The sequence below is a fragment of the Saccopteryx bilineata genome, chromosome 6 (genome assembly GCF_036850765.1).
Source record: "Saccopteryx bilineata isolate mSacBil1 chromosome 6, mSacBil1_pri_phased_curated, whole genome shotgun sequence".
Classification (NCBI taxonomy): domain Eukaryota; kingdom Metazoa; phylum Chordata; class Mammalia; order Chiroptera; family Emballonuridae; genus Saccopteryx; species Saccopteryx bilineata.
The window spans coordinates 171,309,940-171,333,943 of record NC_089495.1 but is presented as its reverse complement, the minus strand read 5'-3'; the positions used below and the strand labels follow the sequence as shown (position 1 = coordinate 171,333,943).

The following is a 24,004-nucleotide window of genomic DNA, read 5'->3' as shown; positions in this document are numbered from 1 at the left end:
GCTGACCTAATGGGAGTCTGCCCTGGGACTCTGGAAGGCACCCAGGGGCAGAGAGACCCCCAGAGGCAGCTTTCAGCAGTGATAGCACAATGGGACGTGAAGAGCAGGTAGGCCCCTTCCTGACCAGTCTGGGCCAGCCTCCCCTCCCCCACCCATGCACACGCATGCCACTAGCGTGTACACTCTAGCCCTCCACCTCCATGCACACACAGGCCCAGTACTCACGTTGTTCTTCACCTTCTGCTGTTCAGCCGCCTCCTTGAGCTCGGTGGCCTCCTTTTCCAGACACGAAACCTGGGACTCCAGCTCCTTGAGGCTGAAGAGAGAGAGTGGGGTCACTGCCAGGTTCTGAGGGTACACAGCCCCCACAGTCTTGTTTCAAGAGGGGACCTTTCCTGGGCCGGGGTGCCCTCCCCGCACCCCTGCCTGCCTTGCAGGGCACACCAGCTTTCAGAGAGACCCAACAGTCCTCTCTCCTCTTACTCATCATGAGTGCCCAGGAGCCAGGGTGCAAATCCCAGAGGCCACCAGAGTCCCACCTGTGACTATTGCCACTGGGCCTGGAATGGTCAGAGCAGCCACAGTGGCCAGAGCAGGGACGGGCTCTGCAGCGGGGTTTTCAAGAAGCTTTCTCCTCTAGTGGACTAAGCCCACTGCCTGGTTGCATGGCTCTTGATCAACCTGGTCCCGCTCTGCCCCACAGAACCTGTCAGCTGGCCCTTCTCAGAGGACACCCGAGCTACAGACTCCTGTGAGGCCACCTCCTGCCCACCCAGCTCACTGGGAATGGCGGCCCATCCTTTGTCTAAAAAACCTAACTCTGCTGAGACCCGAAGGCTCCACCCTCAGTCCGTACCCCACCCCTGAGGAAGCAGTCCTGAGATGTCCCCCAAACGCAGCAGGGTTGGCTAGATGCTGGCCCAGCCTTCCCACGCTTCCCTCCAGATGCAGTGGCCCAGTGGGCTTCCTCTCCACTCCCACCAACCAGAAGTGGAAGGCTGACCCTGGAACTGGACTAGCTGTTCTGAGGACAGCCTCCAAATGGACACTTGCATTTGTCACCTTCTGCATTAAGATTGAGGACCAGGAAGCCCCAGGGACACGTGCAATCTCAAGTCCAGAAGTGACCACGCCAACCTAAATCAGCACAGCCAGAGCCACTCAGCAAGTGGGCGAGAAGCCCTTCTGAGGACGGTCCTGCCAGGGCGGGCTGCTACTGCCACCAGATGGGGACATGTGCACTGGCATTTTTTACATGAACCATGATCAAAAACTTTTTGATAATGAACACTCTCACGCATGTGAGGCATAAACATGACGACAATTCAGTGTGGGCTGGACACACTGCTTGTCCCCACCACCCTAGCCGGGAAAGGACACCGCTAAGTACCACCTCACATTTTTATTCTAAATACAGTTTGCATCTCATCTCTAAATACAGTTTGAAGCCAGTTGTTCACTTCTTGGATACTGGTTTCAGGCCCACAGAACCTTGACCCACCCTCACAACTCCCGTGGGACCCCACACAGCGGCTCCCTCCAGTCCTGAATTATATAACAGCCTGCCTCCAGCTAGCCACTCCCGGACGGCACCCCGAAAAGCAAAGCCCTGAAGAGGAAGACTAGGCAGGCCCCTGGCAAGGACGTGTTGATAACCACCCCTTGGCAGCCGCTGCCCTGGTTCTAGGACATCTGGGGCTGGATCTCGCATTTCTACCCAGAGCAGAATGGCCTGGCATAGATGCAACTTTCAGATAAATTGAGAAGAAAACAAAAAAAACTCAATTTCTGCCAAACACATCTGCATGATGCAAAAATCTGGAACAAACCCTGTTTGTACCATGACTAAAGCACTCCAGGAATGTGCTGTGTGGCCGGAATCTGACCTTAAAGTACAAGTGCAAAACCTAAGCAAACACAACTTCTCTGTTCCAACAAGGAACACAAGAAACAGTTTCCCAGCTTTTCTGGAAAAAAACATACTGGGAAAGGAAGGAGAGGGTTTGGTCCAGGGTTCTGCTAGGCATTATGGGCTCTCTGGGCTTCCCTTTCCCGTCCCCACCACCCTGGAGCCTGGGGCCAGGGAACATGGGCCAGGGACTAGGGAGGCACAGGGGAGATGACTCCTGCCACAGCCGCCAGAACCCGAGACACCCTCCACGATTCTGCCCCACACGGGGGCTCTGCAGACCCCTGGCCACGATTCTGCCCTACACAGGGGCTGTGCAGACCCCTGCCACAGCCACCAGAACCCGGGACACCCTCCACGATTCTGCCCCACACGGGGGCTCTGCAGACCCCTGGCCACGATTCTGCCCCACACAGGGGCTCTGCAGACCCCTGGCCACAGCCATCAGAACCCGGGACACCCTCCACGATTCTGCCCCACACGGGGGCTCTGCAGACCCCTGGCCACGATTCTGCCCTACACAGGGGCTCTGCAGACCCCTGGCCATGATTCTGCCCCACACGGGGGCTCTGCAGACCCCTGGCCACGATTCTGCCCCACACAGGGGCTCTGCGGACCCCTGGCCATGATTCTGCCCCACACAGGGGCTCTGCGGACCCCTGGCCACAGTCATCAGAACCAGGGACAACCTCTACGATTCTGCCACACACAGGGGCTCTGCAAACCCTTGGCCACGATTCTGCCCTACACAGGGGCTCTGCAGACCCCTGGCCACAGCCATCAGAACAAGGAACACCCTCCACGATTCTTCCCCACACGGGGGCTCTGTGGACTCCTGGCCACAGCTGCCAGAACCCAGGACACCCTGCACGATTCTCCGCCACATGGTGGCCCTGTGGATTAATGGCCACAGCAGTCAGAACCCACCTCCTGAACCCATGGGCATCTGCTGAGAGCTGCACACCCCAGATGGGACAGTCTCAAGGACTCCAGCCCCCTGGCCTGGGCCCCCCCTCAGCTGTCAGCCCTGGCCTAACAACAGCACCCAGTCCCCGAGCACGACCTGTGCTGGGTCACCATGAAGGGAAGCCAGGTCTGCAGCAGTGAAGTATCCTCACAGACAACTCTCCAACTTGGTCAGCTCTGAACTGACTGACATCCCGAATCTGTGCAAAAGCCTGGGCCACATCCTAGGTTCTCCAGTCGAGGTGTGAACCCCTTTTCCCTATCTGACTTATGACTTCAGTCTCTAAAGTCCCTCTTCTGTACACAGAGAGAGCTAGCTGTCCAACCAGCTAGCTGTCCCCATCGCGATATGGATGGATGGCAAGAGGTGCCCCTGCTGAGGCACCGGATGCCCCACAGGTGAGTCTTGCTACTCAAGAGAAGGCAAAGACCTATTGGCAAGGCTGCCTTTTGTCCTGACCAGGTCTACCCCTGTCCGTCAAGTCACTGGAGGAAAGGAGGAAAGGCAGGGGCTGCTGAAGGGCCCATGCCAGGGGAGCCGTGTGCCCTGCTGAAGGCCCGATGCTAGGGTCCTGGGCCACATGTGGTGAGGCTGCAGCCCTCCAGTTCCACTCACCGTGTCTGCTGCTGGTCAGTCTCAGCCTGGCCAGCCTGCAAAGAGAGACAGAAATGTCCTTAGTCACCATTAGATTCATCTCACTTGGTAACTCACCGGGGCAGGGGGTGTTTGCTCTCATCCCTCTGCACAGGAGGTCAGGGCTCAATGGACTCCCTCCCTCCTGCCAGCCCTGAGGAGGACGTGCCAGCTGACCTGGGCGTCCTGGGCGTCCTGGGCCTGGCCTGCCTCCAGCAGGGCCTCGATGGCCCGGATTCTCTCTGTGAGCTGTGAGTTCTCCGCCCTGGACTCCTGGAGCTGCCTGTGTAGACCACTCAGCTCCTCGCACTTGCTCTTCACGTCGGCGTCGGAGGACTGCAGTTTGCTGCGCAGCTCTGCAGGAGGGGGGCAGGGTGGGTCAGGGGCGGCGGGCGCTGGATGGACACCACACCTGCCTCCTTCGCTGCTTCTGTGTGCCTGGGGGGTTAAGACTTACTTCCGACGGCCGGGGCGTCTTATGAGCTATTGGAGAAAGTCACAACCTGGTTTTATTCTTAATTTAAGGACCATCAGGGTACAATGCAATGCCTTCAGATCACTCATGGGAAAATGATGAAACTCTAAGATAGATTTCAGTTGCAGTTTCTAAAAATTTGTTCTCTAGGACAGTGGTCCCCAACCTTTTTTGGGCCACGGACCGGTTTAATGTCAGAAATATTTTCATGGACCAGCCTTTAGGGTGGGACAGATAAATGAACAAAATAAAATTATGCGACCAGCGTAAAAACTGTGGTATTTTTAAATATAATTGTCGAACTTATGATATTTACTGGGCTAAGTTAAAGGAGGAACGAGCATGTCCTCATTATTCAGGCTGTATTTAAATTTGTTATTCTGACAACATTTCATGTCTGACATCAATATGTAATATGATAGGTTCAGGCTCGCTACCAATCATAAACCTACGACAATAAAAATAAACATGAATCCATTTTGTACTTGTATGCAACTTTATTAGAAGTGTCCTCTTAACATCGCACCAACAACATAACATGAGTAACATCCTCTCTGCCCTCTGCCTCCAAACACTTTCCAGTCGCTATGGTAACGTTTAAACATGCCTTAAAAATAAGATACAACACAAAAACAAATATAAAGTGCATGAAAAAATACAACTCGCCACTGTTATGAATATTGTAAGTTAAGGGTTATTTATTATAATGTTTATATAGAATGAGAGATAGTAGCCTATCTCTCAACAACGATAATGCTAAATCAGTGGGAGCCCAGAGCTTGTTTCTCTGTAACAAGACGGTCCCATCTAGGGGTAATGGGAGACAATGACACCCGAAGTGTGTTGCTTATGTCCAGTGTATTCCATAATTTTGTTTTGGTTGCTGTCACTGCAGAAAATCCCACTTCACACAAATAGGATGTCAGAAATGGCATCAGGGTTTTTAGTGCTTTTGTGGCGATCTCGGGGTATTCTGCATGACTTTAATCCAGAACATGGCAGAGTTGTAGTCTCGAACATATTTTTAAGGCCGCCGACATTTGCGATCTCCAGTAGTTGATCCTCTTCTTGCATAGACACGCTGGATTCACCTGGTTTGTTGACAAATGGATCACAGATCCATTCCTTGGCAATTCATGGGTCTTTTGTGGTTGGGAAGTAGCGTTCAACCTCTTTTAAAAGCAAATACAGGTGATCGTGCACCAGCTGGGACAATGAAGGCTTGGGCTCAGTCTCTTCCAAAATTCCCGCAAATGTTTGAAACATGTCAAATATACCCGTTCATGCCTGACCTGTGGTGGCACAGTGGATAAAGCATCAACCTGGAAATGCTGAGGTCGCCGGTTTGAAACCCTGGGCTTGCCTGGTCAAGGCACATATGGGAGTTGATGCTTCCAGCTCCGCCCCCCCTTCTCTCTCTGTCTCTCCCTCTCCTCTCTAAAAAAATGAATAAATAAATACATAAACTTCAAATATACCCATTCATGCGTCGTCCCCACAAATCCAGTTTGGCTTTAAATGCAGCTACTTTACCTGCCAACTTGAAGACAGCTGTCATTTTCTCCTGAAGTGACTGAGTTCATTGAGGAGGTTAAATATGTCGCACAAGTAAGCGAGTTTTGTGACCCATTCCTCGTCACTGAAATGTGCTGCTAGCAGTGACTTTTTTTCTGAGAGAAATCTCTGCAGCGGCTCTCATAATTCAAACACTCTGGCCAGGGACCTCCCTCGGGATAACCATCTTATTTCTGTGTATAAGAGAAGGTGTCTGTGCTCCGCGTTCATTTCCTCACAAAGCTGCTCGAACAGGCGCGAGTGAAGGGCGTGTGCTTTGATGTGGTTAATAACTTTAACGACATCATTCAATACGCTGTTAAGTTCTGGTGGTATATTTCAGCTAACCAACATTTCCCTGTGAATGACACAATGTGTAGACTCACATTCAGGTGCAACCTCCTTAATCCGAGTAGTTAAACCAGACATCCTTCCGGTCATGGCAGCAGCTCCATCTGTGCATATGCCGACACAAAAAGACCATTTCAGTTTTCCTGATATATAGTCATCCAGTGATTTAAATAGTTCTGTGGCTGTGGTTTTGGTTGGCAATGATAATACACATATCTTCATGCACATCCTCTTGATAAAGATAACGCACGTAAACAAGTAGCATTGCCTTGTTGTCAATATCTGTAGATTCATCAACCTGGAGAGCGTACCATGGTGATTTATTAATCCTTTCCAACAATTCTGATTCAATGTCCTCTGCTATTTCCTCAACACGTCGTGTGATAGTGGTAGCCGAAAGAGGTATCTGTGCTATCTTTTTAACCGCAGCCTCTCCTAGAAGTTCACAACAAATGTCTTTAGTGGCTGGAAGGATCAATTCTTCACCAATGGTGAATAGCTTCTTAGCCTTAGCCAATACGATTAGCCACCAAATATGATGCTCTCAGTGCACTTGCATTTATTAATGTAGTGACCACCAGTAATTGTTTCTGTCCTTCTTGTTCATGCTTTTTTCTTTTGAAATACTCGGAAGGCTTGTCTTTTAAAGTAGGGTGCTTGGTCTCCAAGTGGTGAAGCAGTTTTGAAGGCTTCATTGCCTCATTACCTAGCTGATCGCCGTATATTATGCAGAGCGGCCTTGGTGCGCGAGAATCACCAGTTGCGATAAATCCATACTTCAAGTAGGACTCCTGGTATTGTCTGTTAAATGAAGCCTTCTTTTTCTTCGAGGTCGTAGGTTCTTCTTCTGTCTCCTCACTGGCCCTTTTTCACTTCGCAAAAAACTTTCGATAGAATTTTGTTTTTTACTCATTTTGCTAGTTTATGGGTTTAATTTCAGTGGCAATGTATCACGTGACCAAGACAAGCGTCAAGAGTGAATCTTAGACAGATGTAGTAGAGGGAATCTGGTCATTTTTTAAAAATAAAACATCGTTCAGACTTAAATATAAATATATAAAACGGAAATAATGTAAGTTATTTATTCTTTCTCTGCGGACCGGTACCAAATGGCCCACGGACCAGTACCGGTCTGTGGCCTGGGGGCTGGGGACCACTGTTCTAGGATACTAGCTCGTATTAGCCGAGACCAAGGGCAGGGGTCTTTTGGGGTTGTTCTTTTTCGATGACCTAAGATAAATCTCACTGGCTCTAAATGTCATCCACGTGTCTATGACTCTGCAAAGTCCCAAAGCTCTGGTCTCATCCACAAACCAGGCTCGGCTGCCTGACACTCCAACTGAAGCTCTGCTGAGGGAGCTCAACTCCAGCCTCCGAACCTCCCCCGACTGCTCGCTTTCCTGTGCCCCCACCTCTCGCCCATCTTCCAGGCCTGTGAATTCTACACCACTGTCCACCAAGTCCCTCCCTCCCTCCCAGCACACCTGTCTGGGTCCAGCCCTATTGCCTTTTGACCCAAGTGACTGCAGGAACTGGAGCCCTGGGCCACTCCTGCTCCTCCGTCCACTCTCCACCCAGCACGAGAGCATCCAAAGTGCAAATGGGATCATGCCATCCCCCGCCTCAAACTCTGAGGACTCCCCTCACTGAACACAGCACCAGACTCCTCACAGGGAGGCTCACCCACCGGGCACCACTCTGGCTACCTGCCTTCTTGCTTTAGTCACTCACTGACCTTTTATTTCTTGTACAGGACAAGTTCAAGTTCATTCCCATTTGCAGTGGTCCTTTGCTGACCATTCTGTTCCTTCCTTCCCATCGTCCAGACCTCAGCTTAAACAACACTCCCACCCCTCGCGAAAGCCCACTCTAATACCATACCTGGCCCATTAGAGCAGGGGTCAGCACACCAAGCCTATGGACCACCCTTGGTTTTGTAAATAAAGCTTTATGGAAACACAGTCAAGCCTGTCTGTTTATATACTGTCTGAGGCTGCTTCTGGACTATGGCAGCATAGCTGAACAGCTGTGACAGATGCCATCTGGCCCACAGAGCCCACAATATTTACTACCTGGCTCTTCACAGAAACAGCTCACCAGCCCGCTCTAGGTCATGTTGTCTACTGGAAGTCTGTCCAGTGCAAGACTGTCTGACCCTGTTGATGTGTGTCTATCTACCCATGTCTGTCTCCTGTTAGAACACTGCCGTTGTAACCCACTGCTTCACTCCTGGCATGTCCCAGATGCCCAGAGAAGTGCTCAGCCGATGGTGGTCACTCAGGAAATACTGGTGAGCAAGTGACCATCGAGCTGTCACTGACATTGCATGTCTTCCTTTCCCAGGGGCCCTTGGTGCCCCCGACCTCGTCCTCCTCTCCTGACTGTGAAGCAGGCCTGTGAGACAGGGGGGCCTTGGCCCACGTGCCAAGCCTGGCCTCTCGAGTTACCTGAGCCAGGAGGGCCATACAGGTCCAGAAATCAGCCAGGAGAGCCAGCAACAGCCTCAGGACACCTGAGCTCGCCCCAGCCTGGCTCTAGGTGGGCCCCAAGCAGACAAGGCTGGAGATGCAGCACCTTTGGCCACCACCAGCCCTCAAGAGCTTGTCCCCTCTTCTTTCCCACACCCAACCCTCACAAACTCCACCAGCTCTCCCATGGGGGTGAGCCTCACCCCTGCCTCACACACTAACACGACTGGCTGGCTCACTCTAAGGGTGCTGGCCCCGGCACAAACCCCACCGCCTGTCTGGGGGTTCCAAGCCAGGCCTCCACCCTCACCAGCCAGCTGCTGCTGCTGCTCCTGGGCCTTCTCTGCGTCCGCCCGGAGGCTGGCATGGCTGGTCTGCGCGCGGCCAAGCTCCCGGCTGACCTCGTCCAGGCGCTTCTGCAGGGCCTCCTCACTCTCCTTGTGAGATGCCTGGGAGCAGGAGGAAAGAGGGCTGTGAGGACACAGAACGGGACCAGACCTGAGGCCAAACCTGAGGCTGCGCGGCACGGCCTGCCACCTACCCTGGTGCCTTTTATAAAACCTGCCCGGACTTCTCAAGTCCGTTCACCTACTAGAAGATGCCGGGAGGCTGAGCCTGCCGCAGCTCGAGAGCTAGCTGGCTCAGGGTGAAGGGCCTTCAGGTGAAGGACAGTCACAGAAAGGAAAACCACACTTCCACTTCAGCACGGCACCAAGAGCTGCTTCCTGTACCTCTGCCCCAGGCTGACTGGAGATTTCCTGAGGGGCCCTCATCTCGTTCACATTCACTGAGCAAGGCACTGTAATGCGTCGCCCACCCCAGCCACCCCAAGAGACAGGCACTACTGTCATGCCTCTATTAGGGACGGAGGCATGAAGCTATGAACATCCACAGCAGATACCAGGCGCCTCGCTGTCAACACTGTGCCCTGGTCCCCCTCACTACCTGTGGCCGGCCACTCCCGATGACCTCAGCTGAGAACAAGCACCTGGGGCAGAAGAGGATGGGAGATGCTCAGAGGCTGGGGCCCAGCTGGGGCCCTAGGCTGCGCCCTCCCACATGACACAGGTACTGGCAACACCCTGGCACCACGGGGCTGCTTGTAGCCCCAGAAGCACCAGAACCATCCAGAAGGCTTTAAAATATGATATATTCATGGCCACGCCCACCCTAGTGGTTCTGATCTTATTGCTCTGCATGGACCTGTTTTACGTAAAAATCAGCAATCACCAAATCATTCACCTCACTTCCACCTGAACAATCCAAACTGAGCTTCTTTTCTCTGTTCATTTTCCTTTTTCGTCTCTTGTATACACATAAACGTCAGTCTTACAACTGGTCCTTCTTGTCCCTTCCACAGGACAGCCCCACTGCCCCACAGGCTACACCTGCTTCAGTGACTGGGCAGAAGGGCCCAGGACCCTGCAGATGGCAGGGCTACCTCGGCAGCCAGAAGAGCTAAAGGAAAGCAGGCACGAAATCAAGGCTCCCCACACCCTGTCACCCTGCCACCTGGGGGACCCAGAGGTCAACAGGCAGCTGAAAGGCCACACTGATGCTGTCCACGGTACTCTAGGGACGGGGCAATTTTCTTCCTTTGGATAAAGGGCACCCTCCTGGAAAAACAAGAGCTTCCAGGCCACATCTTGAGGCTGCGGAGTGTACAGATGGTAGTAAATGTGGGAGAACAGACGCAGCTCTGGGTGAGGCCTGGGGGTGAATCCTACCTCTGTGTCAACCTGGGGAAGTTGTGTAACTTCTCTGTGCCTCACATTTCTGCACAGGTAAATTCCAGATAGCAATAGAACCTACCTGAGAATTAGCTGAGTCAATGCTTGTCAAGTGCTTAGAACCATGCTTAGCACAGAGAACACACCCATTGGAAGCTAACAAGCTATCACCATCAGTCACGAGGCCGAGGCGAGGGCTCCAGCTCCAGCCCTGCCGCATCTCCAGCTGTCAGCCCAGGCTGAACAGGGCACCGAGGGGGCCGCTTGGACTCACCTGCAGCTGCAAGACCTGCTTCTCGAAGGCGGCCGCTTTGGCCTCCAGAGCCTTCCGCTGCTGCTCCTCTTGCCGTGCCGCCTCCGACTTCTCCACCAGCTCCTTGCTGACCTTGCCGAGCTCCTGCCGGAGCTTGGCCAACTCTGCATTTTGCCTGCAAGAGAGTCACCAAACCCCAACTGACAGGCAGAAGAGGGCATGAGGCAGCTGTCGCCAGCCCTGAGAGCTGCCCCTGGCTGACTGGGACCGTGCCATGAGCCTTCCCTCTGGGCACCTGCTCTTGTAGTTTCCCAAGTCTTGGAGTCATTACCACAGCCCCTCCTGTCTGACAGTGGAGGACTGCCAGCCAGGTGGGGCTTCACCAGCATGGCGCATGCACCAGAGAGCGCGAAGGGCAAGATGCGCACAGCTCTATTCCACGGCGCCCTCCCAGATATCGGGAAATCCAGACAGAAAGGTGCAACTCTTCTCCTCACTGCCAGTCAGGGTCCAAACAAGCGCTGGGGTGCAGGCTGCTTTGCCTCGATCCCCTGCAGGCCAGGGCAGTAGCCATTGGAGTCCACGTGCCCTATTCACTGGAGGCTACCTGAAGCAGGAGACTGAGGCTCTTCACAAAACAGAGCCTTCAACACTGCATAGAAGGTGGGTCTCAGGACCAGGGAGAAGTTCAGGAGGGAGAGAAGGAGACTTGATTGATAGGAAAAGAGAGGCAGCTTAACCCGCCTTTTCTAATGTGAGGAGGTCATCAGCACACCAACCTCCTTCACCACTGCCTTGGTCCAGCCAAGGGACAGAGCCAGGCAAGACGAGGGCACAGACAAGACTGTCCACAATCCTGGGAGGCAGGAAACCTGGCTAACACCAGCTCTGTCTATCGCTGAGGGTTGGGGAGGTCCACACCTCTGACCCTGGGTTTCCTCATCTGCACCAGGGGGCCATCAAAGGCCCCTGCTTTACAGCACCAAAACTCAGACTGGAGAGCTCCCAGGAAAGGCTCTGGGAGGGGCCCGGGAACACCCACCCCTCACGAGCAAGGCTTCCACAGACTGACAGAATCAGCTGCCACCTGAGGGTGACGGGTCTCCCTGCTTTGGAGCTTCCCCAGGAAGGGGTCCACAGTAGTGAGGCCACAGCAAATTCCACCTGAGGGTGACGGGTCTCCCTGCTTTGGAGCTTCCCCAGGAAGGGGTCCACAGTAGTGAGGCCACAGCAAATTCCACACTGGAGCGTTTCCCATCACTGTGTTCACCTTCTACTTGTGGCTGCTGAGAAGAACCCGACACAAACCTCCAACCTGCCCACCAGCCAAGACGGAGGTGGAGATGTGTCCACACGTACACCCAGAGGAGGCCTCCAGAGAGAAGGAACCGGCCTGGAGAAGGTGGCCTCCAGAGCTCACTCTGCTCCGGGACCACCAGCAAAACAGATGAGTGGGCACTGACTTTCCTCCTTGGTCTAGATCTGGGCCAACTTGATCCCCTCAACTTCCGGCTGAGGCAGCCATGGAGGGAGCCCGCACTCTGCCTCGCTCAGTTCTCTTGGTGAAAGCAGACGCTCTGGGGAGAACACAGATCCCCAGAAAGAAGGGTCTGGATACTTCAGGCCAGGAGAAAGCAAAGAATGTGAATCAAGGAAAATGCAGGGGCTTCCTCCAGGACAGCCTATTGAGACTGCAATGCTCAGACTAGAGAATCAAGGAACACCAAAGGTGTCCTCAATACGGTGACACTCGGTTCTGCCTTCTGGAGCCAGCCTGCTTGCTGTGGACTTGTAGCACTTCTGCCCGAGGCAGCGCTGAGAGCAACAAGTCCACTCAGCAGGCTGGCGTGCCACGAGGCCGTGCTCGCCCCCAGTGCACGGAAAGCACATGTCCCTCTGCACGAGAGACCGCGTCCTGGTGCAGTCAGGGTGCTCAGGCCCCCGGCAGGGCCCTATACCACATCACACTCTGACCTTGGACAATCCTTGTCCTTGACACTTGGCCACAGTCCAGAGTTTTTAAAATCCTCAAATCAAGGTGTTGTAAAGACAGACATGGAAAAAGTATCTGCTTGTCCAGGAAAGCAGATGCTGGCCCACCTTGACCCTAAGGGGCACTTGATGGCATGGGCATGCTGGAGCTCCCCTCTGCTGCAGCCTGACCAAGTGAGAAGACACCAGCCATGTGCTGGAAGGCTCAGCCGCTCAGAACCAGATGAGATGAAGGACCAGGACAGAGCCCCGAATGGGGATGCACAGAAGTCACAGCCAGCCCAGACCAGTGAGAAACTACAGCACACCCACTGCAGCCTTGCAAGAGGCTTGGGGGCCCTCCTCAGCTCTGGGTCCCCCCGGGCTGGGCCACCGCAGAGTCCGCCTGGGAGCACTGAGCTTACTTGCTTTCCACCTGGCTCGTGGCTTGGTTCAAGGCGTCCCTCAGGATGGAGTTCTCCTGCTGCAGACGGGCCAGCTGGGTGTTGGGGCCATTCTCCAGCTGCTCCTGAAGAGTCCGGATCTGAAAGTCATCGATGGGGTATCAGAGTGCCGCCTGGCCTTACAGAGCACTGGCTTCCAGTGAGGTTATTAAGACCACAGCCTGCAGACAAAACCCCGAGGGCTTCGCTTCTCTACAGGAGGGGGGACCCCTAAGAACAAGGGGTCTAAAAACCAAATAGCTCTAGCATCAGGAGCTTGGGGCCAAGAATGATCTTCGGACACACGTCTCCATTCTCCTGTCTCCTGGCTATGGCCTCTTAGCGGCAAAGTGCTCATCAGCGCGGAGTCCCAGACAGGCTCCACACACTCTGCCTCCTAGGTCTGAGACAAAGGACTCAGCCACAGCCACGGCCTACAACTACCCCAAGGAAGCCTCGACTCTGGCGCCCTGGCCTCCGGTGGCCCATCACAAACAGCACGCAGGTTTGAGCAGCTGAGGCCCAGGGCTCTGGCCGTGCAGGCTGAGCAGGACAGGCCCTCCCCGGCCACATCACAGAGTACGTGGTGCTAGGCGTTTTGTTTAGGTGGAACCTCAAATGGAAAAGGCGGAGCCAGCATTATTCCAGGATCACATGGAGGCTGGGAACGTGACCCATGGGCACCCAGGGGATGGGACACAGGTCTGGCCGCTTAGGACCAGACTGTGCTATTTAAAATGTCTGTTACATCTCCCTGGTTAGTAACATTAAACACACAAGGCAGGCTGGCAGCCACTATGTGGCCAATAAAACAGCAGGCTGGCAGCCACTATACAGCTGCTTCCTCTAAGAACCAACCAGACTCCGCAGACCCCACCCTGCCTCTGCCCCCGAGGGCATCCTCTACTGCCCTTTGGAAACTGTGCCACCCTCCCTGGCCCCGACCACACCCCACAAGCACTGCCCACCTTGCCCTGCAGCTGCTGCACCTCCTTCATGTGGTCCCGGTAGCTGGCCTGCATTCGGGCCTGCACAGCCGTGATCTCCTGCTCCCTGGCCACCAGCTGCTTTTTCACCTTGGCTTCCCCGGCTGCTGCCTTGGCCTTTTCTGTTGCCAGCTCCTAAAGAGAGCAGAGGGCAGGAGCTTATCAGATGGGACCAAAACCATCAGAACCCAGAGCATCAGCTGGGGCGGGAAGGAACTTCAGAGCAGAGTCACAAGACCCTTCCCTCCGGAGTTCTCAGACCCACGCAGCCACTCAGACAGCAGGCAGGAGACAGCTCTGCTGGCCAGGCCAGGCACAGGGCTAGATGCAGGCCTTGGCCACAGTGGATATGGTGGGCACCTGTGGGAGCAGAGTAAGCACAGCACGCTGTCCCTGGGCTCTCCAGGGTCACTGGCTCAGTCTTGCTGAGATTACAGCACTCCATTCACTTAGCTTAGTTCTGACATCTTGGCCTCTGTCAGGACTGACAAGGCTCCAAGTTTTGATGGCTGGGGTGGGGACACGATTAGCTGCCTGTCCCACTGTGGTTGGGGAATCAGTCTCATTCCTAGAGGGCCTGTATCAGCCACTCAGGCCTCCACCCCAGCCTGGGGAATTTCTGCTCTGGGCAATGTCAGATACCACCATGAACACAGGATGCTCATGCCCAGGGACCCAGAGCCTCAGGCAGTGGCAGAGCCCAGGGTGGGAGGGGCAGGCAGGGGAGCTGGCTGGGATCCGTGTCATCCCAGAAGGAACGGCAGAGGACGTGAGCCTGTGGAAGCAGGGAATCACAGTATGAGGAAGGGTTGATGCAATGGGCCCCCGGAGAGGGGTGCGCTCCGTCCATGGGCCTCCAGCCAGAATGGCAACCACTTGGTATGGGTCCAGCTGGCCTGGGTGACTGGGACGCAAGTCTCTCATGAGATTCAAGGCCCTGTCCCTTCCGTATCCTGGGCAGTGAATAAGAGAAGCAGGGAATCCTCTCCCTCTCCAGGCCAGGGCTGCCATGGAAACCCGGCCCAAAGAGCCAGAGTGTCCCTCTTGTCTGAGATAGGAGAGAACTGGATGCCAGGAAAGGGTGGGGCACATCAGGATAGTCACTGGGTGCCAGGGCTGCTGTGCCTGGCCTTCCCTGGGACCACACTGGCCCCACTTTTCAAAGACAGTCCTCCTCCTGGCCCCACCAGGGTGAGCGCCCAGGGGAGCACAAGGTCCAGGCTCAGGAACACTCCACTGATCACCTACAGAAACAGGAGGGTGGCCCATGGGTGCGCCACCTCTGGGACAAGCAGTGTCTCATTCAATTCTCCCAGTAAGGGGAGGACCTTGATCCCATTTAAAGCTGAGCTCACTGAGCCCTGGGAAGGAGACGTCTCAGACTGGGGAGCAGAGGTAGCCTGGAATCTGGGACAGTGTGATTCCATAAGGGCCCACAATAGTGAGAGGATCGAAACGGTACTGCACTCCTCTGGCTGGCCCGGCACCTCTAAAGAAGGACCAGGCAACTCAGTGGGAATTTGAAGCTCCACCAAGCTTCCTCTAACACACATGCCTCTGGCCACAGCACCCACAAAACTCCACACACTAGCAATGCGGGGAGACCCTTTCTAATACAGAATCCAGGACTGGAAGAAGAAACCAAAACTCAGAGACCCTGAGTGCCCAGCCCACAGCACCACTAGCAGCAGGTGGTACAGGCACATGTGGGTCACTCTCTACCCACCTCTGCTGGCCACGCCTACTGAACATCCAAAGCTGGCACTTAGCATCTGACTAGGGACAGCCTTCCCCATCCTGGGCAGGGTACATGCAGATCTTGGCATTCAGCTGGGCTCAGGGCATAAAGGTGGCACTCTGTTGGGGACAGAATCCCAAGGCCACCAGAATTCAATGGGATTTCCCTTCCTTTTGCCTCTGGGTCCCTTTAAAGGGCAGAGAAAGGCCAGCTTCTCCTGAGGGCACTTGTTTAGCCTTCCTTGGCTTCTTTTTCTTCTAGCAGCTCAAAATCCCAGGATTCCTCTTGCTTCTCAAATTCTTAATTCAGTTGCAAGGGGTCAGATTTACTTTCTTGAAAGACATGACCAGTGATGGTAGAGGCTGGAGCCCAGTTTTCCTTGATGGGGCTGGGCGACAAGGCTGGGCACCATTATAGCACTGCAGACCCAGAAAGGACACTCTGCTTACTAGTCCAAGAGTGCCCCCTGCCGAGTGTGAGCTTCGAGGCCTGCCGAGGCATGGCCAGCTGGCGGCTCCCATCAGAAACGTCTGCCACCGAGAATATCTCCCACCCTACCCCTGGGAGCACACCCACCCCGACAGTCTCCATGACTGCATAAAGTTAGACCTGGATTTGCTGGGCTGAGCGAACACAGGATAGGGTCTAGTCCAGAATTGCGCCTCAGGCAGAGGCCCCATGACAGGGCGCCTGGTGCCTAAGGAGACAACAGCTAGAAAGATGGTTTCCAGAAGGACTGTTCCATCACCATGCATGACCGTCGAACCCAGACATAGGACCCGTAAGATTCTCAAAGCCTAGGACAGAGGTCTTGGGGTGCCCACGCCTGTTAACTCCTGCAGCTGGTGCCTGAAATGGTCCTTGAACCCAACTCTGCTGGACTCCCATTTGCAAAGCATGGATCTGTCACAGAAAACAATCCACAAGGAAAAAAAGACACAAAGAGGGAACCAAATCCTATCCTTCTCACCAGCTTCTGGGGGGAACTGAGTTAACAGGAACACCCACATTTTCAATAATTTTGTTTCTCATATAACTTCCCTCAATGGTGCTGGGCTAGGAGACACGACAAGAATAAAGTCAAAACCTCAGCTCTGCCCAAAATTCTCCAGAAAAATGCAGGGACCCAGTGCCCACGGAGTCCAGAGCACAGGAAGGAAGGATGGCAACATAAAACTAATAGAGGCATCTGTTAGTGGCCTCTTTGCTGGCCTTGGGCCTTAGTAGCCACTTGCTGACGGGCCTGCTAGGCTGAGCCAAGCAAGGTGACTAGAGTCAACCGGGACAGACACAATGGTACATTACTGCAATGATGACCTGTGCTGAGACAAGAAAACGGAGGCTCCGGAAGGATCCCCAGGGAGAACAAATTGAACCTTTTAGGAAGAAAATGTCCAGCCAGTCCAGCAGTGAAGGGCATTTGAGATTATGGAAGAGCAGGAGGAGGGGACCAGTAGGTGACACAGGTGCAGCACTCTGCACAGAAGATGGGGTGGGGGACCAGAGGAGGCGCGCAGGGCACAGACTCAGGTCTGAAGATTAGGAGCCACTGGCAGAGCTGAAAGAGGGCCTTGCAGGACCAGGCTAGCACCTGAGAGCCCAGGAGGATCTGCTCAGCTGCAGGGAGGAGGATGTGGTAAAGGAGGGAGGGCTGGACACACCATCAGACATCCCCGTGCGTCAGAGCAAAGTGATTCCTGGACAGTGAGAAAGTCATGAAAACCCAGGGCTGCACCCCTGCATGTCTCACAGGCCCCTGCAGCTGGCAGCCAGGGACCTACCAGCGGACGGATGGACATGCATCTAGACCTGAGGAGTGTCTACAGGTTAGCTGCCCTTGTGGTTTTGTAAATCTCATCAAGCAGAGGGAAAGCAGTAAGTGTCCAGCTCAGGGGCAGTGTCAAAGGGGCCTCCTTCTGCAGGGTGCATTTGTCCACGGTGGCTGACGACACCAACCAGCAACGGGGAAGAGATGGGCCAGCATCACCATGGGGTTGCACTTACTCACTCATCATACCTGCAGCCCATCCCTAATTCCAGGCACCAGGCACAAGAAAATAGCCAAGTAACCACACGGCCGGCAAGCCTTGGGAATACTCACTCCTGTTTCTTCTCACTTTACTTTGGAGATGTCAACAAATTTTCTTAGGCATTTGTTTAAAAGACAAACAGCCTGACCAGGCAGTGGCACAGTGAATAGAGTGTCGGACTGGGATGCGGAGGACCCAGGTTCGAGACCCCGAGGTCACCAGTTTGAGCGTGGGCTCATCTGGTTCGAGCAAAGCTCATCAGCTTGGACCCAAGGTCACTGGCTCGAGCAAGGGGTTGCTCGGTCTGCTGAAGGCCCGTGGTCAAGGCACATATGAGAGAGCAATCAATGAACAACTAAGGTGTCGCAGCAAAAAACTGATGATTGATGCTTCTCATCTCTCTCCCTTCCTGTCTGTCCCTGTCTATCCCTCTGTCTCTGTAAAAAAAAAAAAAAAAAAAGACAAACAAATGGGAGATGGCCCCCTGAAACCAGACTCTTAACCAGAGGTGTGCTAGTTGGCTGCCTCTCAGGAGTGAGGGCTCTGATGTGTACTGCTGGCCCACTCCCATGGTGTAAATGCTCCTCGCCTAGGGCACACTATGGCATGTCTACCAGAAAAAGACAAGTGCAATCGACTCCTGGGAGCAGGGCAAATAGCTCCAGTCACCCTACTACATTTAACCAACAACCCAAGAGAAGTTCACATAAAGGCCATGTGTGAACAGTTTTGAGAAAGAGCCCGCAGGCAGAAACTACCAAGCTCTAGTGAAGGCCACGGAGACCTTTTTCTTTCCTTTTTAGGCAAAGCATTAACCAGTCAGCCTGACCAGGCGGTGGTGCAGTGGATAGAGTTTCGGACTGGGATGCGGAGGACCCAGGTTTGAGACCCCCAAATCCCTAGCTTGAACGCAGGCTCATCTGGTTTGAGCAAAGCTCACCAGCTTAGACACAAGGTCGCTGGCTCAAGCAAGGGGTTACTCGGTCTGCTGAAGGCCCACGGTCAAGGCACATGTGAGAAAGCAATCAATGAACAACTAAAGTGTCGCAACAAAAAACTGATGATTGATGCTTCTCATCTCTCTCCGTTCCTGTCTGTCTGTCCCTATCCCTCTCTCTGTCTCTGTAAAAAAAAAAAAAAAAGAATAACCAGTCAAAGCCTCATCTCTACTCCTGCCTTCCTTTATCAAAGTTCCTGTCTGGCTCAGAGCCACATCCACCAAGTTAGGACAGAAACTTAGCCTGTCTCGTTTCTAATTCTCCTTCAATGTGCCCAGAGAAGCGGCTGCAGCCCACACATTGGGGGCATTCTGAGGCCCAGGCCACCTTCTGTACCCACTGTCCCAACAGAGGAGGAAGGTAAGTAGGGAGAGGGAGAGGGCGAGAGCAACTTTCTCCTGAGAAGGAGAGGAGAGAAGCCCCAGGGAGCTCTGGCAGGGGGACAGCAGCCCCTTGTGCCTGTGTCCCAACTCATCTGACTGTTGTTCACTGAGTGCAGGCGTTACATATACAAGCCATCAGCTGACACAAGGAGCCAGGCTTTCTCTGCAGGACTGTTCCACAGGCATCAGAAAATGGAGAAAAGTAGCTCCCACCCACTCCCCATGAAAACAACTGTGGATCACCTGTGCCCAGCCCCTTTTCAGGGTGTACGCCCTGAAACAACAGCCCATCCCTGTGGGACAATGACGTGATGGTCCACCCCATCACATACATACCTAACCCCACTTAACGTCCCTGCATTCTTAGTTCTGATTGGGAGCCATCATCGCACGAAGCCCCAGGGGCTGCACGGGCCGTCCTCAGGGCTCACAGTTGCAGTGTGCACTGGTTTGGGGGCATTGACATTCAGCAAGCCCGAGCAAGGAGCGCAGCAGGGAAGCCGACCCCAGGATGCAGGGGCGGGCGTGGCTGTACCTTGTTGAGCTCCCGCAGTCTGCTCTTGGCAGCAGCCGCGTCCTCCTGCTCCGTGGCCAGCAGCTTCTCCTTCTCCTCCAGCTGGCGTTTCAAAATCGCCACAGGGTCGCCCTTCTGAGTGGCCTAGAAATGTCCACAGGGCCACATTAACAGAGGGTACAGAGGGATCACCGGGTTTGTCCCCACCACCCAGCAGTCAGGCTCTGACCCAGGAAAAGAGCAGTGTCCTCATGAGGGGGGAGCAGGAACTTCAGGACGCGCGGTGCATCCTGCCTCCAGACACTCCGGGGGCACCCCGCCTCAGCCACCCCGTCTGCGCAGCCTCCCGGACCTGCACGCATAGAAGCTGTCCCGCAACAGCATTGGGTCTCCGAAGTACTTTTCAGGAGAATGGTGCTTCCCATTCACTTGGGTCAGTGGAGGCCAGGGCCTCTTCCTGCCTCACTGAGGGGCAGTGGCTGTTGTTCCTGGTTCAGGGCCCACCCCTTAATGCCATGTACAGCCCACGGGCTGCTGGCTGAAGCACAGAACCATGGGAGGGCAAGTGTATTCTGGGGACAGCAGCCAGAGCTGAGTCCTGGGCTCTCTCCTTGGAGGGCAGGGGTCAGCCTGAGCTTCTCCAGGCACGCACACCCAGAAAACCACTTCCACCTGCCCCCCATGCTTACTGAGTGAGCAGCTCCCTACAACTGCATGATATGTCACAGCTCAGCAAGGGCTGAGCCACTCAGCAGGTGCCACTGGCCTCTCAGGACACCCCTCAACATTTCTACCACTAAGTTGCCACAAAAGTCTCTATCAAAACTACCTACAATTTCAACTCTGATTAAGGAACAAATAAACAGCAGCTACTCACTCACCAAAGTACTAGAGGGTGGTGCCAGCCTCTGAACTGGCCCCAACACAGGGTTCCCTCACAGTATGCCCCAGGACCCTGTAACTCAGAGCTGGCCCTGGCTCTTTGTACATTAGTGGCCCCACCATGCTGGGCTGTGGCAGGATCTGCAGGGTGGATTCATGCAGCCCTGCTTGCAAAGGGCAACAGGGCTCTGCTGAGAAAGGCAAACAGAGGCTATGCCCTGTGCAGCGTGGCAAGATGGGCGTGGCCAGCCTCAGAACCAGGTAACCACTACAACTCACAGGTCCTGGGGGGGGGGGGGGAACCACTAGGTCAGCTAGAGGACAATGAACGTGGACGGAGCGTGGGCCCACCTTATGCCAGGTGTCCTGAATGACACCAGACTTCTCCGACAGGATCTCAATGAGCCGCTGGGCCTCGCCCTCGTTGAACACCATGCTTCCGACCGTGGAGACCAGCGTCTTGTAGGGGAGGTAAAGAGGACTGTCGGTGTCCAGGGGCCCTGTGCAGAGGGAAGGCAGGGACTTACACTCAGACATGAGCAGCCAAGCCCGTCATGCCTGGAAGCAAGGGGGCCAGTCAGAACCGAGGATTCTGTCCAGCTGCCTGGGGTACGGCTCTTTGACTTACAGCGGGTTTACATCCCAACACACTCACCATAAGGTGAAAATATCTAAGTCAAAAATGCATTTAATACACTTAACCTACAAAACATCATAGCCTTGCCTACCCTAAATGTGCTCAAAACACATTAGCTCACAGTTGGGCAAAGTCATCAAACACAGAGCCTATTTTTTTTTTTTTTTTTTTTTCCTGAAGCTGGAAACAGGGAGAGACAGTCAGACAGACTCCCGCATGCGCCCGACCGGGATCCACCCGGCACGCCCACCAGGGGCGGTGCTCTGCCCCCCAGGGGGCGATGCTCTGCCCATCCTGGGCGTCGCCATATTGCGACCAGAGCCCCTCTGGCGCCTGAGGCAGAGGCCACAGAGCCATGCCCAGCGCCCGGGCCATCTTTGCTCCAATGGAGCCTTGGCTGCGGGAGGGGAAGAGAGAGACAGAGAGGAAAGCGCGGCGGAGGGGTGGAGAAGCAAATGGGCGCTTCTCCTATGTGCCCTGGCCGGGAATCGAACCCGGGTCGTCCGCACGCTAGGCCGACGCTCTACCGCTGAGCCAACCGGCCAGGGCCACAGAGCCTATTTTATAATAAGGTATTAAATATCTCATGTTATAGATTATGTATATAGCTTTCAAATCTTCGTAAAAGCTGAAAAACTGTAGGTGGAACCCGTGCCAGTCAGGGACTGTCTGTACTCTGAAACGGATAAACTGAGGGTCCTGCCCAGCCTTCCGGCTGCCCAGAGAGCTGGGGGGGGGGGTGTCTCCCACTAAAGCCAGAGTTCTCCTGGGTTGGGGTAGGTCCTCCTTGCCACACTTATCATCAAAATGAGCAGAATTAATCAAGGCAAAGGTGCTTTTTCTTCTTTCTCAGACAGGATCCTTCTTTTCTCCCTTTTCTTCTCAAACAGCCCACCCAGCAAGGCTCGCCCTGAGTGACCAAGCCCTGTGGCCCTGTGGGTGCTGACCGACCTGAGCCCGTCACTCACCACACACAGGCCCACAGCAGCACCCCGCGGTCCAGGAGGAGCACGGAGAGGCAGAGGCCCCTGTCGCCAGGTTGCTTCTCTGAGGCCCCAGGGAAAGGAGGCTGCCTCCCACACACCCAGGTTCAAACTCCGTTTCCAGCTCTCCCTGAATACAGCTCAGGTGTGTTTTAGGAAGGGAAGGCTGGGGTGGGTTCTTCTGGGAACGGGCCTACCCACTCCTCAGTCCTTTAGCAATCTCTGGAGGAAACCATCCTTTGCCAAAATCAAACTGTCAGCTCTGAAACACTCCTGATGCCACCCCCACCCCAAAAACTGTGCTCTCAAAGCAAAAGAGGATGAACTGAGGTGCCCATCTGGCAGGAGCCTGCCTGCAACGCCCGGGCAATTCCTTATGCTAGGGCTCAACTGTGCCCTGCAGCTGAGTGACAGGGCCAGGAATGTCCTGAGACAAAGGAAGCAGGCGGACTGCGGTGCCTTCAGCGAAGCCCACCTCACTGGGGACAATGAGAGGGGAGGCTTCCAGTGCAACCCTAAATTCTCTGGCTTGTCATAATATTGTCATCACAAGTCAAAGCATTTAACATGATACCTTAAGGGGAATGTGGGACGTGGGTGAGCTGGCTGCTATGAACACCTTGATTTTAGAGCTTCTTCAACCTCAAGATTAGAAGTAACCCCAATGGTATTAAAGGCCTAAGAGCTCAGAGTCATGAAAATGGGTGGGTGGGGGAGGAGGGAAAGAAGCATGTCTCCTTCAGCCTTCTGCCTTTTCATGGAAAGATATATAAAATATAAAATAATTTTAATGGTAAACTTATGAACAGTAGAAAAAATTATGAGTACAGCAACACCAAAAGAAAATAAAAATCAGTCTCTGGTTCACTATTGGGGGAAACCTGACTGTGAGCTTCGTGGCTCCGGGCTTTCTGCTTCCCCCCCAGCCTGTACTCAGACACCTGCTGGCCGTGCTTTCCAGGAGGACCCCTCGTTTCAAAGGCACCACTGGAGTAAGCTGGGCAGGACAGCCTCTCTAATGCTAAACACTGCACAATCAATCTGCGGTCCTCACTCATAAAGGTACACTGGCCACCAGCCATATGATGCTACCGGGCACTTGAAATGTGGCCAGCATGAACTGAGGTGTTACAAGTCGGGGTATAATCTGGATTTCAAAAGAGTCTTCATTTAAAAAAGAGAAAATATCTGTCATAATTTTTTATATTGATTGTATGTTGAAATTATATTTTGGGTAAACTGGGTTAAATAAAATATATCATTAAAATGAATTCATTTGTTTTTTGTTTGCCTTTTTAAATGTGGCTGCTGGAAAGGTTTCAATTCTACACGTGGCACACATGTGGCTCACGCTGTGTTTCTACTGGCCAGGCCAGTCTGCTCCTGTCCAGCCCTGGGGACCCCCAATGCACTCCCAGCTTCAAGTCCTGGCAGGCAGCTCCCATCCCCGCAGGGGCCTCAAGAGTGACCGGGGGCTCAGACCTCTCTCGAAGACTCTCCTTGAAGACCACCCTTCCAGGCCTCTAAGGCCCCTACTGCACTGCTGGGGTGAAGGGAACAGTACTGTGACTACACGTCCCTGTGAAATGTCATTTCCTTCACAGGTGTGTCACTCGTGGCCTCGACAAATGTGCATTCCCTCCTGGAGGGCTAGGAGAGACGGACCCCCAAGGCACCCTGTCCACAAACTGTCTCTGAGTAGTACACCTTCAATAAAACTTCATGTCATTATATTACTTTATTAGATACAGTAATGAAAAAAGTAATAAAAACTTGTAATAAAACAATGTCAAGCTATGTATTCAAAAGCTCATTCCTGCCACGCCCACACCCCTCACAGAACCTTTCATGGCCTTCCTCATCCTCATACAAACACTATCTTTTACATTATTTTTAAAGAGCCATTATTTTACATTTTTTCCTTTAGTCTTTTAGGTAAGAATGGTGCTGTCTCTGTGCTTCCCACATCAGAGAAACAAAACCAGAAGGAAAAGGGACTGGAAGTAGGAACTGGAACGTCTGGACCTCTGCAGGGTCACATTTATTTCTGGGTTTCAGGATCCCCTCGCCACACCTGCAACACTAAGCCCACCTTGATG

At 53.8% G+C, this 24,004-nt stretch overlaps 1 protein-coding gene across 5 annotated transcripts in view; it reads right to left on the bottom strand.

The window, feature by feature from the left end:
* The window catches only part of RRBP1 (ribosome binding protein 1), a 74,743-nt gene that overhangs the window by 10,361 nt on the left and 40,378 nt on the right, over positions 1–24,004 (bottom strand). For 3 of the 5 annotated variants that reach the window (XM_066237665.1, XM_066237669.1, XM_066237666.1), the window contains exons 3-11: positions 20,637–20,785; positions 19,425–19,547; positions 13,723–13,875; positions 12,737–12,855; positions 10,362–10,515; positions 8,668–8,806; positions 3,687–3,865; positions 3,492–3,526; positions 226–316 (exon numbers count right to left, since the gene is read on the bottom strand). In XM_066237665.1, the coding sequence (XP_066093762.1) occupies positions 226–316; positions 3,492–3,526; positions 3,687–3,865; positions 8,668–8,806; positions 10,362–10,515; positions 12,737–12,855; positions 13,723–13,875; positions 19,425–19,547; positions 20,637–20,785 (1,142 nt within the window). The remainder of the gene's footprint in view (positions 1–225; positions 317–3,491; positions 3,527–3,686; positions 3,866–8,667; positions 8,807–10,361; positions 10,516–12,736; positions 12,856–13,722; positions 13,876–19,424; positions 19,548–20,636; positions 20,786–24,004) is intronic. The other 2 variants (XM_066237667.1, XM_066237668.1) reach the window with 1 other exon arrangement.